Source organism: Hibiscus syriacus, unplaced genomic scaffold (assembly GCF_006381635.1).
Source record: "Hibiscus syriacus cultivar Baekdansim isolate YM2019G1 unplaced genomic scaffold, ASM638163v2 tig00110174_pilon, whole genome shotgun sequence".
NCBI lineage: Eukaryota > Viridiplantae > Streptophyta > Magnoliopsida > Malvales > Malvaceae > Hibiscus > Hibiscus syriacus.
The window spans coordinates 3,238,959-3,258,546 of record NW_024062612.1 but is presented as its reverse complement, the minus strand read 5'-3'; the positions used below and the strand labels follow the sequence as shown (position 1 = coordinate 3,258,546).

The 19,588-nt window shown below is 34.6% G+C and overlaps 1 protein-coding gene and 2 pseudogenes across 1 annotated transcript; 2 read left to right on the top strand and 1 right to left on the bottom strand.

The window, feature by feature from the left end:
• Positions 1 to 2,267: 2,267 nt before the first annotated feature.
• On the bottom strand, positions 2,268 to 3,092 carry LOC120216965 (cold shock protein 2-like). The gene has a single exon (XM_039214227.1). It carries the CDS (start codon positions 3,042 to 3,044, stop codon positions 2,487 to 2,489), a length of 558 nt encoding a protein of 185 aa, XP_039070158.1. The 5' UTR covers positions 3,045 to 3,092; the 3' UTR covers positions 2,268 to 2,486.
• A 303-nt stretch (positions 3,093 to 3,395) lies between these two features.
• On the top strand, positions 3,396 to 4,626 carry LOC120216833 (annotated as a pseudogene).
• A 4,259-nt stretch (positions 4,627 to 8,885) lies between these two features.
• Positions 8,886 to 17,124, top strand: LOC120217020 (annotated as a pseudogene).
• The last annotated feature ends 2,464 nt before the right edge of the window (positions 17,125 to 19,588 follow it).

The following is a 19,588-nucleotide window of genomic DNA, read 5'->3' as shown; positions in this document are numbered from 1 at the left end:
AATTAAATATTATTTTAAATAAAAATTTCGGTCAGTTTATGAATTCTGTTGAGACATGTTCAAGATTATTTATTAAATTAAAATTAGACCCATAATTTAGGACATTTCATCTAAATTAGTCTTTTTGTAAATAAAACTGTTTTGCACGTGGCGATCATGAATGATTTTCCATAGGTATTCGAATCATAACTGAACACGTATACATTAAAACGACCACCAGCCAATCAAAATTAAGTCTTTCTACGGAACGGTAAAAGACAATAAAACTTTAAAATACTCCGATCAGAGCACTGTATTTATCTTCATAATTTTCTTGTTTCTGTTTTCATAACTCTGTCCCTCATCGAATTATAAATATAACTTTAATAATATCTACATTTTTATTTTCATACACTTTTAATACCTTATGATTTTATAATATAATTGATCACTTAATTTATGTCATATTTATGAAAACAATATACATTATAAATATGTGTCCATAATTATGGATTTAATTTATGAAGTGATGTGTTGGCAATCTTTTAAACTTCTATGACATCTTTTAGAATGTTCAAGAGAACCTTAAGAGTTAATAATGAAAATTAAACATGTGTAGAATGGAGATGGATAACAGAGACAACAAAATCCATTACAACAATACTAAATTGGTGATTTGGAAGCATATAAAACAATGCTTAATTATTAAGAGAGAATGAACTACAACATTTGGTAATTGGAGGCGGTAGATACATGGAAAGCAACTAAAGTTTCATGCAATTAAGCAAATCAAAAGAATAGCAACAATTGGCAGCAACTTAAATTACAAATTAATGGTAGCATACGACAAGCAAATTGAGGCGGTAATGCATGAAATTACCAGCAAAGATTGACGGCGTCATCAAACTAACCGAAGTCAACTTTTTAATGATCGCATCTTAATTAAAACAAAATGAAAGTAACCACGAATTATATTTTTGAATCGAGTGACCATATATTTATAAAACGAAAATAAAAAGTGATCAACTCTGTAGTTTACCCTTGATTCCAATCTTCTAGATTCTTTAACATACAATATTTGATCTAAATTAGTTAACTAACCTCAAAGCCGTAACATTAAGGATCTCTCCGAGCTAAAACCACACGAAGACATTCTAAAAAAACAATACCTTAACGAGATTCAGACCGAATAACCGTGAGATGAGATGTATACCATACCATACATAGCATGAAACAAGAATGTGAACAACCAGAGAAACCGAGCTTGGTTGTAATTGCAAGAACAAGACCCGGTAACATACTAATCCATTACGATTATTAATCAATAAATAACTTTTAGCTACTATGAACGTCGGGTTTATAAGACAGTCAACTCCACTAAAATGCATGCCTCAAACACTCCACGTCCAAGTTTCAAGGCAAAAATATTGGTAACCAACCATTAACCATCTTATGATACAGAAGAGTTACAGTTTGGATGTAAACCATTGTTGGTTTTTCTGATGAAAGGATGGAAATCAACAGATAAGAAACGATATTAGCAGGCCGGAAATTAAAGATAAGCAGAACCTTTGAGATTAACACGATATGCTGATCAGAATCTTGTAAAGAAGTGACCGTGTATCTAATCTTAGCCAATCAAACACCCACCTCTCAAAGCAAGACAAGGACTTTAAGGTCTCATACAGCTAACGAGCAAGTGGAGACCCCCGAAGTCTTTCCTCTTTCTTGATCTACTTTTCAAAGACACAGTTATCCATAACAACCAAATAAACAATGTCCACAATATTGTGAATGCTTCAATATTTTATTTTTAAATAGAACACTCCAAGATATAGTTGATTGGAACTAAGTGCAAGACCGGATTATATGTTCCCAAATGTGTATGCTTAAGATATTTTTTTATTAGTATGTGATAATTATAAGGTAGTATATATTTATTATATTTTTAGTCTATTGATAATGCATTATCTTCTGAATTCAGGTTTTTTTTTAAGAAAATAACATTCTTTTTTCGAAGTTCACCCAATAGGTTCAAAGGTGTTCTTAAATGTTCATACTATCCTATGCGAAATCCGAATAAATTTTAGAAATATGAATAATCAAGAAAAATGAATAGATTTTATCAACATACTCCAAAATCATCGAGAGACATCATATTAACTTTTCCAGGCATTGAACAGTAAAAACAATCGGGTAATCAATAACACCAAACATGATAAACAAAAGAAATCTACTTCAAGAAGACATTTTTTTCCTGATTCATGCTGTGTAAATGTGAAGACTAAGAATTAAGGATCGAAAGAACAAGAATCGATAAGAATAAGAGAATAAGCACAATAATAACACATTATACAATGTTACCAGATCACTCGGAATTGGAAAAAAAAAAGTAGGAACTGGAAAAATCAAGAATTTCTGGACTTCCTTTTGTCACAAACCCCTTTGCAACACACCATAAAAGAAATACTCACGAGTATATAGAAACACCGATTTTGTTTTGTGAATCATTTGTTAGGGCAATCCCTCGCAAAATGGCCTTCATCTCCACAATTAAAACACCGTCCCCCTCCTCCTCGACCATCGCCGCCGCCGCCGTATATTCCAGTTCCACCATCATCTCCACGGCCGCCACCGTATCTCGTACTTCCACCACCTTGATAACAATCCCTCGCTAAATGCCCCGTCCTCCCACAATTATAACACGCGCCACTACCTCTGCCACCACCACCATAGCCCCCTCTCCTGTAACCACCACCACTACCCCTACCTCTACCGCCAAAATATCCTCCTCTTCCGCCTCCACGACCACCACGGAGAGGGTGGCGAGATCGGGCCAAAGGAGCTACATCAACTGCCTTTGCTCGTCCGTCTTCGCCGATATCAACGGAGAACTCAACGGGTTGGTTATCTGAGAGGGTACGAAAGCCTTGGGAAAGAATAGAGGTCTGGTGGACGAAAAGGTTGTCGCCTCCGCTGTCGGGAGCTATGAAACCGAAACACTTTTGTGCACTGAACCATTTGACTGTGCCGGTAGATCTCTCGGCAGTGGTGGTCTCAGCCATTGCCTAGGAGAATATTCCAGAAAATGGTTGAAGTAAAGAAGTTCCTCCCCAGGAGCCTTATTTTTCGCTGTTGCGTCTTATGGGTGGTTCGCCAATGGCAATAATATTGATTGATTGCCACGTGTGATTGGAATATAAGCTTCCTAAAATATGCGGATATCGTGACAATAAGGATTGGAAGCTGTATAAACTTGCGGGAAAGGATTAGGAAAAGAATCGTGTAGCCTCTAATCATGGAATTACCTTTCCTCCCTACTCTCCCTTTGCACGTATTCTTCACCCCCCCCCCCCCAACCATTTTGCTTTATATCTCCATCCCCGCAACAAATTTTTCATGACTCACTGTAATCTCAATCTCCTAACCCATGGATCTGCTTTCACCTCTTCTATTCACACTGTTATTGCTTTCATCAGGTAATTCATAATTTCTCCCTCTTATTTACATGATACATGGCTACATTTAGGTGTTCTTTCGGATTTCAATAGTGCTTTTCGGCAGGGATACAACTCTATGAATGTGCAAGAACCTTCACCATGATAAACAACTGCAAGGAAACTATCTGGCCTGGGATTATCCCCGGTGAAAGCTTTAATGGCGGAGGTATTGAATTGAAACCACACCAATCTGTTGTCTTCAACGCCCCGGTTAGCTGGAGTGGTCGCATATGGGGTCGAACCGGTTGCAAGTTCGACAGCAATGGAATGGGTCCATGCCAGACAGGGGACTGTGGCGAAACCCTTAAGTGCGGATCTGCCGGCAAAACCCCGGCATCACTCGCTGAGTTTACGCTCGCTGCTCTTGATTTTTACGATGTCAGTCTCGTTGATGGATTTAATGTGCCCATATCTGTCACACCGTTAAAAGGTAAGGGAAATTGCTCCATTGCTGGATGCAACTCCGACCTGAGGCAAAATTGCCCTTCCGAGCTCGCTGTCAAGGCCAACGGGAAGGTTATCGCTTGCCGAAGCGCATGCGATGTGTTCAACACAGATGAGTATTGTTGCAGAGGAACCCATGGAAACCCTTCCACTTGTCAACCTACGTATTATTCCAAGACGTTCAAGTCTGCATGCCCTACATCTTATAGTTATGCATATGATGATCCCACCAGTATTTGCACCTGTTCTGAGCAGATTATGTCATCACCTTCTGCTCAACTCGGTTTGTATTTTTTCCCGGAATTTATATCGAAACTTACCTATAATTTGGAGAATGAAGTCAATGAAATCATTATTCCGTTCAACAACCCTTTTTCAAAGTTATTTTCATGTTTATATGTTCAGTGTTCATATATATTGACATAAACTTACGTGGTTGAATATTGTAGTGTGTAATCTCCTTCTGATTGATCAATTGTGAATTCAAGGCTTTGTTGTTGATGATTTCAGGAATCAAGCAGTATGCAGTTACCATGATCACAAGCTGGTTTGCAAGAACAAAGCAAATGGTTTAAACCCATTGGTAGGAAGATGGTGGGCAGCTTTACTTCTACTTCTCTTCATCCCTAATCTGTGGAGCATTCTATAAGGGGAACGAAGATCAATCTATGTTTTAGATGGGACATTGTGTTTTTTTTCCTTATCTAACGAGGCAAAGGATGTATGATTGTATCCTGATATTTTGCCATTTTAATATTCGAAAAATGGTTGTAATTGTAACTATAACTCTTTAATCCTCTTCCACTTAACCGCAATTGTTAATTTTGGCATATATAATTATTAGTTTTACAATATAATCGATTGTAGTCAAACTAAAGATTAATTAATCTTAAAAATATAATTCATTTTTTTGAATTAATCACTGATATTTGATTGATTGATCGACTAATTTAGATCAGTACTGCAGAGGCGAGGGCGCCCTCCCAACCAAGTTTGTCTATTCGCAAACGCCAGGATTCAAACGCCTGACCTTGCTTAAGGACCTAGTACCTCATCTGGTTGTTGGTAAATATATGTCATTTTTAATTAAACATCAAAATTAAACTCAGCTATGTTTATCAAAATAGTATCCTTGCACTACATATAAATATCGTTGAAAAATAAAAGTTCAAAAACAGATTATTTGAACTTTATCAAAAAACCACAAGCAATACACATACGATACAAAAGGTTAACACAAACACAAGTTAAACGATAACGCGTGTAGGCATAGTTTTCAGAATCAGACCGGTTAGCGAACCGGTCATGTTTTTGGTTAACTGGTTCAATCGGTTGAATCGGTCCGATTGATCAAAAGAACCGGACGACATCATAATTATTTAAAAAATTAAATAAAAGTATCAAAAATATTTAATAAAAAATAATTTTTTATATAATAATTTATATTCAAAGCAAGACATAACATATATAAGTTAAAAACAATAAAATCAAGTGAAACAAAATGATTCAAATTAACTACAACATAATATTTAAGGTAAAACATATTAAATAATAAATATAATTATATAACTATAATTAAAAAATAAATGTGGGGCTAAAAAAATCATAACAAAATGATATTGTTTGGTTTAATTTTTTTAAAAAAACAATCCCACATGATTAAGAAAAATAGAAGATCATCCCAACTAACTTCTATAAATAATAGAGGCAATTTGACATTCAAAATTATGGAGTCTTTTGGTAAGCATTGAGTAAACTATTCTTTCACTTCAATCAAGCTCTAATTTTAGGCTTCAATCGAGCTTCTAAATTTTTTTGAGTTCAAGCCTTTTCGAGGTCAAGTTTCAATATTATATTTCGAGTTCGAGTTAAACTTCATAATTTTTTGCTCGTGAGTTTGAATTGAGTTGAGCTTACTTTTAAATTTTTCAAGTTCGAGTCGAGCTCAGCAATACTCGAGTTCGACTTGGCTCGTTTAACAAACGACGTCGTTTGGTTTAATTTTTAAAAAAAAAATAAATTTGGCTATTTTTTCCGATTTTTCTCAGTTTTTTCCGGTTTTCAGCCGATCCAGTTTGAATGGTTCAACGGTTCTGGGGGTTCAACCGTTCTAGATTGAACCGGACTAGACAACGATTCTCGGTTGAACAAGTTAAACCGACCGATTGAACAAATTGAACCGACCGATTCGATCCGATTTTCAAAACAATGCGTGTAGGTATTATCTTTAGTCACAGTTCATATAAGTTAAAAGGTCATATTATTTAAATATTACTTTTTAATGTTTAGATATATTTTTAATATATATTTATTAAGTAATTAAAAATAATATTATTATTTTCAATACGTATTAGAATTGTTGTTGAATTTTATATTTTAAAATCGTTTAGTACGACTAGATTGATCATGTGATGGGTTAGAATGTGTTAAGCAAACGCAAAGCCCCAGGGAGCAATGTACACTAAGGGGCCCGCGGTTTAATTATTTAGTTCCAAGAAAGTAAATTATTTAAGGATACATGACATTCATAGTGATTTGATATTCGTTATATTGATGTGATAAATTTTAGAAAAAGTATTTTTATTTAAATATTTTAGTGATAAAATTTAATAAAAAATTATATTTTATTAAATTCATCACGTTGACATGACGAGTTAAATAAAAAATTATTATTTGAATAAATTTATTATATGATCGTGACGAGTTTCTCCTATATATAATATTTATAGTAGATCTCAAAATAATTTTTAATATAATTTAATGGGCTAAATAACTAACTCGCCTGTCCTAATGGGTTAAAAAAACCTCACTCACCCCCTTTGGAATCATCTTCAAGTGGTGGGTTCAAGAGTACAGCTGTGCTTTCATGATTGTGTGAGTGAGAGGAATAGGAAAAATGCAAATAAGACTCGTATGGTGCAACGGGTTTTGTTTACCCAATACCTCATACAGGTAAATTATTTAAGGTATTGGGACAATATGAAAATTATTTTAGAAACTATGAAATTCTTTACGGTGCTCACCGAACTTGTTACTTTGTATTGATCTAATACAAGGGGACGAGTTACATTAAATATGATTTTTTTAATAGATGAGTCCCACGTGGGTTATTAAATTATTGATTATATTGGACTCGTCAGGAGCCCTTTTTTATAATTTTCTAAATTAATTTTTTAATAAAAATATAGTCGTTTGTCAACGGTCATATACCGGCTAAAAATTTAAAAAAAATAATTAAGAAAAAATTTAATTTTTTTATTAAGATAAAATTGTTTACAAAGTAAAAAAATTATTTAGAATCTAATAAAATGTATTTATATTTCCTTAGTTCTTGTCGATGCTGATGAGTTTTCGAATGATAATATCGTGGGGCTCGTCGAGTACGTCGGGGTCGTTTGCCTTGATCGCCATCGTCATCGTCTTCATCGGCTGCATCTGGGTTGGTTGCTGAAAAATTTGAGGTGTACTTAACACACTCTCAGACGCACCTTCGAAATAAAGGGATGGTTTATGGTGTTTGACGTTATCATAGTCGTTACTGATTCGACTTGGCGACTTCGTTAACTATATACGAAGTTATTCCATTCACCCTGACCTGCATCTTCATGTACCATATATGTATGTTGGATTACATTCCATGTATGTTGGATTACATCCCATGAATGTCCAACCCAAGTTGGCTGAGTCGCATATGAGTATGATATGAGGTATGAAAACCGAAACTAGCCTGAGACGAATGGTAGTAATCTTCAGCGGCAGATGCTGAAGAAGATGAAGATGTCGATGATTTCGTATTGGACTTGGAATTGAGAAATTCGGCCTGATGTTGTTCTCATTCTTCCCTATGTTCTATTGTCGTGAGATATGGTTTTCCATTTGCTTCGTAATTTATGAGATAGGAAGAATGGTCGAAATCAAGGTCCAACGATGTAATCTTGTAACGCAGGGAGCGATAGGTGACATTGATTTCAATGCTCGATGTAGGCAGCGTACCTCATCGGTCAATCTTCCGAATATTTCCCACACATATCGATTTTATGGTGTGCATCCATTTCAACAATATCTATAGGAATCGACTGATGCGATGCAAACTGTCGCAACACTCTATCAACGGAATGTCACTCCACAATCGCAAAATGTAGTAACGGCGTCACGACTCACCATAACTCAGACCCTTTAAAAAATCCCCTCGACAATAACCTGTGGATCTCGTAATCAATATTAGGAAGGAAAGAAAACTGTAAATATTAAATATCAAAGTTAATATATATAAAATATACAAAAAAAATAATAAAAGAAAAATTGTATACCGCATATCGACTGGCGATGTCGATCCTCATCCATACATCTTATGTTTTGGCACCCGACAACTTCATTATCGGTTATTTTGTGGCACCATCTAAAATTTTAAAAATTAAAAACTAGATTAAAAAAATAATTAAATTTATCAAATTTAAAATATAATGTTATAAATTTACATTATGACAAGAGAAAACTCGAGGGGCTGTTGTAATCGGCGTTAAAAACGGGAACTGATACCATGCCCAGGACTGTAGTAGTTTCAAACAACTTGCTACGTAAGATTTTCGATCATTCTCGACAATAGATGCATTGCAAAGCTCCCGGTGTAGAAATACTAAAATCGCATAGCCCCAACTAGTTCTGCGACACTTGCCGAAGTCATATAATATTTGTAAATATTGTGTGTGCACCAAATTACATGATTTATCCGGTTATAATATCCCTCTGATAAGTTAGAGGATGCAAAAATAATGTTGTTCTCGGTAGAGTCCCTCGTTACTTCGAATTAAGACTCCAACCACATCATTCTTACCCGATAGTCCTCCATGATATTTGATGGTGGCCACTTTCCCAAAACTTGATACACCAACGCCGCAGGGTCGTACATATTCTGCTTCACCACTGGGTCTCCAATTGATAGGAATATCAAGTTGGTAAGCAATGTCTTCCAAGGTAATCATCGCTTCACCACTCAAGAAATTGAAAGTGTGCGTCTCGAGCCGTTAACATTCGATTAGAGCATCGATCAACACCGGGTACACATTGAAGCCACGTAGAAATATGGTTTGATAAAGACCGGATTGTTGAAGATATTTCAACGTCTGTTTATGCATATCTTTCAAAGTCATCCCGTACTGATGAATACTCATTTCTCCTTCTAGTGGGGCTTCAATCGATGAAACATGAACATTGTCGATGAGCAACATATCTTCTCGGGATGCCATTTTTTGGGATTTTGCATAAAAAATCATTTTTTCTCAATTTTTTTTATATTTAGGGTTTGATGGGAAATCAACCCAAAATCCAACATCTAGAATTTTTTTAGCCGGTAGAACTCGTCACCTTGAGGTGAAGAGTTTTATATGACCGTTGACGAACGACTTGAAACAATTATTTTTTTAATTGAAATGGACTCTCACCTTGATGTGGCGAGTCCCAATAAAACCAATAATTTAATGAACTTGTCACCTCGATGTGACGAGTTTCAATAAAATCAATAATTTAATAACACATATGGACTCACCCATTAAAAAATTATATTTAGTGGAACTCGTCACCTCAAGATGACGAGTTTGATGTATACTGTAGAGAATGTCATAATTTTCAAAATAATTTCCATGTTGGCCCAATATCCTAAATAATTAACCTGCATGGGGTATCGGGCCAAAAACCCCTATTAAAGAAGTGAGTGTATTGGCCTCATTTAAGAGAACGTAGGCCCAACTACCATTCTTTTAGTTGGTAGAGAGAAACTTCATACATACCCCCACTTCAAATTTAATAGCTTTATCCTAAAATTATAGTATTTTCTTTTAAAAAATAATAAATAATCTTGTGAATTAAATTAATAAATAATTTAAATAATTATAAAGTAATATCTATTTAAAATTTTAAAATCAAATTCAAATATTTATGCATCCTCAACAATTGTAACATTCCCATTAAAATGTCATAAATTGACCATAGTATTACGCATAAAGGGGGAGTGAATTACACCATTAGTAAAGAAGATATCCACAAAAGAGAAGCAATAATCCTCCTCAATAGCATCAAAGCCCCGTTGTATTTGAATCGATTCATCCTTCAATAATCAAATATGACATATTAAGTTACATACTGTGCCACTGAACTAAGATATATTACCATGCTAAGTAGCAAACGAAACGTGTTAATAAACTTATTTTTTAAAATAGAAAGAGAAACTATTAATACGAAAAGACAGAAATAGAAGAAAGTGAAAATTATATGTTGGGAAAGTGAGCAAAATTCTGTTGAGGCCTTAGCATAGTAGACTTTAGAGAAGGTGAGTGAGCCCGCTACAGTACACGATCAGATGAATCTTAGAGTTGGGCTCCTCTCTTGTTTTCAGTTGTAGCTGTTTAGGCAGCTTGAATTGGTGGTGACCTGCATGTGATAATGGAAACCTATCAATGAACCAAGGGTCACTCTTAGAAAAATATATGACTTATTTCCCAATAGATATTCCTGAATATTCAGAAAAATGAAAGCCAAGTATATGTATTTTTGAGTTTAGATATTTATGCTCTTATTGTCATGTTCCTTAATATGTTTGCCTTTTCCAAAAATTGTGTCATTCACGAGTCTTAGCTTCAACTTACATATTTTATGTAAAAAAGTTGAATATTCACTTTAGTTTGGTGAGTAATTTGCAGCAAATACTTCAAGCTGTCAACACTATACATAGGAACGTATTGTACATTCTGACTTAAAGCCTGCTAATTTTTTTCTTGTAAAAGACTCTCTAAAACTTATTGATTTTGGTATTGCCAAAGCCATAATGAGCGATACAACCCACATCCAAAGGGATTCACATGTATTCATTACTCGTTGTTCTCTTCAACTTCAGATTTATGGTCCTTATATTTCAAATTTTATTTTGCATTTGTATTTAAAATTTATTATTTTTATCAGTTAGAGCTATGATTATTTTAATGTTAAATATTGTCAGAGATTAGCTTCTTAAATTATGAAGATTATGTAGGATCTTTATAAATATATTATACTAGTTAGGATCCTTAACTTTAAGGGATTGTAATTACTACTAAATCAATTACTTACCTAACTTAACAATTTCCTAAGATAGAGCAACAATGTGTATATAAATTGTGTACTTTTCTACATAAAGTAATATCATCAATCGAGAGATAAATCAGTTTTGACATGGTATCAGAGTCTCTCCAACTCTTCTTTTCCTCCAATTATTCTCATTTAAACAATGTTACATAGCCTTTATACTCCTTTCAATGAATCAAGTATCTGTCCAACAAAACTATAGGTGATGAGGCTGATAATAGTGGAGTTGAAAACATCCAAGGAGGCACAAGGAAGTCACCCCATTCCTATTAGTGACTTACAAAATATACAAGCAACTTATAGAATGAATGGTAAGAACTATCTTAAGTGGTCCTAGCTGGTTCGAATGTTCCTAAAAGGAAGAGGTAAGCCCAGACATCTCCTAGGAACTGGCCCTAAAGAATAAGACCCTAGGTTTGAAGTTTCGAATGAGCAAGACTCATTAGTTATGTCTTGTCTATGGAATTCAATGGTATCTGAGATTAGTGACACTTGTATGTTTTTAGGACAACCAAAAAGATATAGTAGGTTGTGAAACAAACTTATTCAAAGGTCTGAGATGTTGTCCAGATATATGAAATCAAGAGCAAGATTTCATCTACTAAATGGGGAAGCAAGTCAATTATAGAATATTTTAACTTGTTGTAAAACTTTGGCATGAAATAGATCATTATCAATGTATTATTATGAAATGTAAAGAAGATGTTGCAATCCAAAAAAAGTTTTGTTGATAAAGAAAGCATTTATGATTTTCTTGTTGAACTGAACATTAAGTTTGATGCAGTGAGAGTCTAGATCTTAGGAAAATAATATTTACCGTCACTAAACGAGATCATTATTCTCATTCAGGCTGAAGAAGGAAGAAAGGGGTGATGGTAGTTAAAAATAGCCAAATAGAGAGTTCAACCTTTGTCACGAGGGTCGTAATTTAGGAAACAACACGCTTGAAACAACAGATTTTTTAAGGAAGACCACAAGCAACAAGAATAGTTAATAAAGACTCCTTATGGTGTACTTAATGCAATAAGTCACTCCACACTGAAGATAAATGTTGGAGGTTACATGGAAATCCTATATCAAAAAATAAGAAATTTACCGAGAGATGGGCTCATCAAGAGGACAAAGAAAAGCGTATACAACTAAACAAGTTGTTAAGGAGGCTGAAGAACAATATGCTGAGTTCAGCAGGGAAGAAGTTGAAAAATTAAAGAGTCTACTGGAATCCTTGGAGAAACTTTCGTCTACACGTACATACAATTTGGTCTTCTTATGTATAACCTCTTTCTTTTCTTAAGATTATAATGTCTCAAAACTATCCACCCACATACCTGCCTAAAATTCATGGATAATTGACTCATGAGACATAGACCATATGACTAATTCCTCACTTAAATTCCTTACCTACATACCCTGTCCTAGTAGTAAGAAAATCACAATTGCAGATGGTACTATCATAACAGTTGTTGGCTAAGGAGATATTGCCATAAGTGGAACCCTTTTTTCCTTAAAAATATCCTACATGTACCAAAAATATTTATCAGTCTCATATTTATCTAGAAACTTATCAAAGTTACTAACTGCAATGTTTTGTTTTATCCTACACAATTTATTTTTCAGGAGTAAGAAACGAAGAGGGTGATTAGGCTTGCTAGGGAAGTAAACAATCTATACTACCTTGAAGAACCCAGTGGACCAATTAGAGTCTTGGATACCCAACTTCTGTCCCTCTTATCAGAATCTACAGCCAATAAAGACCAAATCTGACTAAACCATTTTTTGCCTTGGTCATCCACCTTTTAAAGTTTTAAAGACTATGTTTCCTCTTTGTTTAATTCCTTAAGTACTGGAGAATTTCATTGTGAAGTGTGTGAACTTGCAAAACATAAAAGTGCCCCTTTCTCTGCAAGCAATAAAAAAGGCCAATATCACATTTACTCTTATTCATAGCGATGTTTGGGGGCCTTCTACTATTCTTAATATAACTGGAGTTAGATGGTTTGTGTTATTCATAGATGATTGTACTCTATCCCATTTACTCTTATTTATAGCGATGTTTGGGGGCTTTCTACTATTCCTAACATAACTAGAGTTAGATAGTTACTTGGATCTTTCTCCTAAAATAAAAGTCAAATGTTACCCCTACTTTTAAAACCTTCTACACCATGATTAAAACCCAATTTGAGATTGAAATAAAAAGATTTGGATCAGACAATTCTAGGGACTACTTTAACCAATTCCTATCTCCTTACTTTCTAGAGAAATGTATCATCCATGAATCATATTGTGTTAACACTCCACAACAGAATAGTGTAGATGCAAGGAATAATGGCCACATCCTTGCCACTATAAGAGCTATTCTTTTTCAAAACAAAGTCCCCAAACATTACTGGAGAGAGGTTGTGTTGACTGCCACCTACATGATAAATAGACTACCCACTAAAGTTATTGAATTCTAGAGTCTTCTTCAAGTCCTCACAAAATTCTATCCAAATTTTAGTTCATCTCTTAACCTAAAACCTAGAATATTTTGGTGTGTTGCTTTTATTCATATACATTCTCAGGGAAAGAGAAAATTTGATCCAAGGGCACTAAAATACATATTTATTGGTTACTCATTCACTCAAAAATGCTACAAATGCTATTACCCACCTACAAGAAAATGCTACACCTCTGCTGATGTTACTTTTGTTGAAAAAAAAGAGTTTTTTTACTATTCCTTGTCTTCATAGGGAGATATCATTTAAAGAATATAATGATGTTGATTTTTAACTACTTTAACCCCTTATTAATTTCCCTACACCTATACAGTCTGACCAAATACAACAAACATAGCCTACTACTACTCCAACTTCTCGACAACTAACATCTCCAATACCAGGACCCAATACACCACATCTATCCATTCAAGACACTACTCGTCCTCTACTGGTCTTCAAGGAAGAAGACACCTATGTAGATCCAAACATCCACTTCTCCTGCTTTTGTACAATCTGAGGTAAACTCTGAAACTCTTCCTAATCAAACTACTAAAAATGATATGTCTAATTTTGATTTTGAATTTCCTATTACTATTAAAAATGACAAAGAACTTGTACCACTAAACATCCTTCCTACGTGTTCATGACTTACAAAAATTTATCCCTTTGTCATAAATTTTTCCTTACCAGCCTAAACACCATTACCATTACTAAGACTATTTTAGAGGCATTAGAGAATGAGAACTGGAAAAAGGCTATGAAAGATGAAATGAAAGCATTGCAAAAGAATAAAACTTGGGACTTAGTGAAACTGCCACAAGAGAAGAAGACAGTGGGATGTAGATGGGTGTTTATAGTTAAGTATAATTCAAATGGCTCATTAGAAAGGTACAAAGCAAGGTTGGTGGCAAAGGGATATTCTCAAACCTATGGAATAGATTACCTTGAAACTTTTACCCTTGTTGCAAAGTCGAATGCAATAAGAGTTCTATTGTCCTTAACATCTACTCAACGATGGAATTTGCAGCAGTTTGACATTAAGAATGCCTTCTTACATAGAGATCTTGAAGAGGAAGTGTACATGGATATACCACTTGGATTTTGACCAAGTATAGGCAATTTTCAAGTTGAAAAATGCTCTATATGGACTAAAACAGCCTCCTAGAGCTTGGTTTGGAAGGTTTTAAACAGAGCCAAGGTGACCATACTTTATTTGTGAAACATTCTTCTTTAGGGGAGTGACTGCCTTCTTAGTATATGTAGATGCCATAATTGTCACAGTAAATGATCTTGAATGAATTGATAGTTTAAAGAAGTTTATGATAAAGGAGTTTGAAGTTAAGAAACTTGGAATATTAAAATATTTCCTTGTAATTGAAGTGGCACATTCTCAGCAGGGGATTTTTATATCTCAACGAAAGTATACTTTGGACTTGTTGAAGGACACTAGGGTGTAAGCCAGTAGAAACACTAATAGAGGTCAATCATAAGCTTGGAGATTCAAAAAATGATGATGCAACAATTGATAGAAGTTCATTTCAGATACTTGTAGGAAGGCTTATTTATTTGTCACACACTATACTAGATATAGCATATGATGTTGGAGTTGTGAGTAAATTCATGCACAATCCTAAGGAATCACATCTAAGGGTTGTGACTCAAATATTGCAGTACTTAAAAGAAACACTAGGCAAAGGAATTTTATTTAGAAGAAAGAGAAATTTGACTTTAGAAGCATACATTGATGCAGACTATGTTGGATCCATAGTTGATCAAAGATCAACCTATGGGTGATGTACTTTCTTTGGAGGAAATTTAGTTACTTGGAGGAGCAAAAAATTAAAATGTTGTGGTTAGATCAAGTGCAGAAGTTGAGTTTCTAGCTATGGCTTTAGGAATTTGTGAGATACTATGGTTGAAGATCATTTTAGAAGATTTGAAGGTCAAATGGGATAAACCAATGAAGATATATTGTGATAATAAGTCAGCAATTAATATTGCTTATAATCCAGTTTAATATGACAAAACAAAACATGTTGAAGTGGATAGACATTTCATAAAGGAGAAACTTGATAGTGGCCTAATCTATATTCCTTATGTGACCATTAGAGATCAAGTTGCAGATACATTTATCAAGAGTCTACCTAGTAAGTATTTTCAGAAATTGACAGACAATCTGAGGATAGAAGGCATCCATGCCCTAGCTTGAGGGGGAGTGTTAGAGATTAGCTTCTTACATTAGGAAGATTGTGTATGATCTTTGTAAATATATTCTAGTAGTTAGGATCCCTAACTTTAAGAAATTATAATTACTCCTAGAATCAATTACTTACCTAGCGTAGCAGTTTCCTAAGATATGGAAGCAATGTGTATATTTAAATTGTGTATTTTTGTACATAAAGTAATATCATCAATCGATAGATAAACCAATTTTGACAAATATTCAACTGGCTCTTGTGCCGTTCCGCAGTACTTAGAGATAAAAAAATTATAATTATGTTCTTGAACTTTATTGTATTAAGCATTGTGGTCATCTCAACAAATATCTTGAGTCAACTTACCAATGCTGATTGGCCGACCAAGGGTCGATAAAATTTTCAATACCTTGAAATTCTTAAGAAAATTTCTAGATTTCTAAATGCATGAATTTTTATTATAAAAAGACCAAGTATTTCACTAATCATGAACGTTTAGATACCTAATATGTATTTTTATTCTATAGATAGCAATCTCACAGAAGTTATATATCGTACAGGGGCCAAACAATAATTTAATCGATTATTACATGCGAGACTGATAGTTAATGCACTTTCGTTTAATTTGTTATCACATTGATAGGGTATTCATATATGATATGGAGCATCAATTTCTCAATTAAAGTGGTTGATCATTTGATCAAAGAAAGGACTTCATGATTTGGGTCCGAAATTAACTTAACATCTTAATCATTTTTGTAAAACAATGATTGCAGGTACTCTGAGCTATATGTCTGCTGAGGCATTCATGTGTAATGAGAGTGATGAAAATGGGTATACGATAAAATGTGGTCGATCTTCTGATATATGGTCCAAGTTCAAAGTTATAACTGCTCCGAGCCACGAGATCATATATGAACCGGTTTCTAACCCGAAGCTTCTCGACATCATGAAACAATGTCTTGCATGAGACTATAGCAAGAGGTGGCGGATCCCTGAGCTACTTCAACACCCTTTTCTTGTTCCCACAATCCCTCCCGAATCATCTCTGGCTTAAGACCAAATCTTTCAATTACTTCACTATATAGCCATTTCATGTTCCAACAATCAAGATGCTTTGATGTATGCTCTCAGCTTTCTCGACTACTTAGTGATCCGATGTCACATGTAACTTTTGAATCACTAACATCGCGAGAACAATAGTGCAAGTTGCTTTCTCAAATGTCAAAGCTATGTTCTCAACTCCAAAAACATTTAAGCCAATTAGGGTAAGAGTACGTGAAAAAGGGATTATGCACGTCTTAACAGTTTTTCCGATATTGTAATTGTGCGATGCCAAAGTTGAGCTCAATTTTTGTCCCTTTGTAATAATATGTAAAAAAGAAAAAAATTGTGGTGTCCGAGATGAAACATTATCCTGTTAAAAGTCAAAAAATAATGAACCGAAAAAATTAGTCAAAAAGAGGGGGAACCGAAAAGGAGCAGATTTTGTTATTTTTTATATGGGAAAATTGCAAATTTAGTCCCTACACTTTAGGATTTTTACAAGATTAGTCTTTAAGCTTCAACTATAAATACCCTAACCCATTTACCTTCAAAATCATCACAAATCATTTTAGCTTTCTCCCAATACTAGATAAATTAGAGAGTTTTCTTGAGAGTTATTTTCTCATTTTTATCAAGAGAGAATTGATATTGTTTTCTCATTGTTAGATCGAGAGAAGTTGTAATTCCTATTTTCTCATCGTGAAATTCTTTTATCTTTGCCCGTGGTTTTTACCCTATATTATTTAGGGGGTTTCCACGTAAAATTTGTGTCTTATTTATCTTTATTTTTATTTTCTCAAATTATCAGTTGCGATTTTGCTCTATCCGATAGCCGTATTCTGCAACAATTAGTATCAAGAGCCAGATTAGAGTGTGTAATATCTACTTATTGTATGTGTGGTTGCCACCAAAAGGTGGATCCTCCAACATAAGAAAGTATGAAGGTATTACACATTCTTTGAAGATTCCAGAGAATTATTCAACGATAGTGAAATAGTGGGAGCCATCAGTAATAGAAGCTATGATAACAAAATTTGATATTGAAAAGCTCAATGGAAGAAATTTCTCATTGTGGAAATTGAAGATGAAGGTCATACTAAGGAAAGACGGGTGTCTAACGGCTATCAGTGAAAGGCTGGTAGATTTGTAGATTTCACAGATTACAGTAAGTGGAACGAGATAGACGGGAATGCTATGACAAACTTTCATCTAGCATTAGCAGATGAAGTATTGTCAAGCATTGAGGAGAAGAAGACAACTAAGGAGATATGAGATCATCTCACCAAACTATATGTGGTCACATCGTTGCACAATAAAATTTTCCTTAAGAGGAAATTGTACATTCTCCGTATGCCAGAATCTACTTCAGTGACGGAGCAGTTAAGTACACTGAACGCTTTATTTTCTCAGCTTACATCCTTAAGATGTACAATAGGAGAACAAGAACGTGCTGAACTTCTACTTTAAAGTCTACCTGAATCGTATGATCAACTAATCATCAACTTGACAAACAATAATGTCACCAGTCCAGTCTTTGTTGACGTTGCAGCTTCTGTTCTACAAGAAGAAAATTGGCGCAAAAACAAGGAAGACATACAAATAAATCTATAACAAGCAGAAACGTTGACAACGATGAGAAGGAGATCAATAGAACGTGGCCAAAGCAGCAGTCACAAACATGGTAGATCAAAGTCGAGAAGCAAGAAGAATTTAAAGTGCTACAACTGTGGAAAGAATGGTCACTTGAAGAAGGATTGTTGGAGTTTAGGTAAAAACTTCAATCCACAAGGCAATACCACAAACACTTCAGATGATGAAGATGCTCTATGTTGTGAAGCGTCAACCACCGTGGAGGTAGAAAGAGATTTACAGATATATGACTCATTGATTCAGAAGAAACATATCACATGACCTCGAGAAGAGAATAGTTTTATCATTATGAACCTATCTCAGGAGGATCTGTGTATAGTTGAAATGATCATGCCTTAGAGATCGTTGGCATGAGAACCATCAAATTGAAGATGTATGATGGAACAATTAAAGTTGTTCGAGATATGAGCACGTGAAAGGCTTGAAGAAAAATTTATTATCCTACAGATTGTTGGATAATAATGCAAGCAAGATTGAAACACGAAAAGAAATCATGAAGGTGTTCTGTGGAGCGCTTGTGGTGATGAAAGGTGAAAAGATAACATCAAACTTGTACATGCTGAAGAGAGAGACTTTGCTAGAAGCAGAAGCCTATGTTTCCTCATGTAGTTCAGATTCTACAATGCTATGGCATCAGAAACTTGGACACATGTCAGAACAAGGAATAAAAGTCCTTGTAGAGCAAAAGCTACTTCAGGCTTAACAAAGGTATCACTTACTTTGTGTGAGCATTGTATAACAAGTAAGCAACATCGGTTAAAATTCAACATGTCAAATTCTAGAGGCAAAAGTGTTCTATAATTGGTTCATTCTGACATGTGGCAAGTGCCAGTTACATCCATAAGCGGAGCAAAATACTGTTTTATTTATTGATGACTACTCCAGGAGATATTAGGTATACCCTATTAAGAAGAAGTCAGATGTGTTTTCAACTTTCAAAAACTTCAAAGCGCGGTTGAAACTTGATTATAGAAATAAGATCAAGTGTTTCCGAACAAATAATGCACGAGAATACACAAGTGAAGAATTTGATGACTTTTGCAGGAAAGAAGGCATCTAAAGACAGTTCACAGTGACGAACACTCCTCAACAAATGGAGTGGCAGAGCGGATGAACATAACCTTGTTAGAAAGAACAAGAGCAATGTTGAGGGCTGCAGGCCTAGAAAAATCATTTTGGG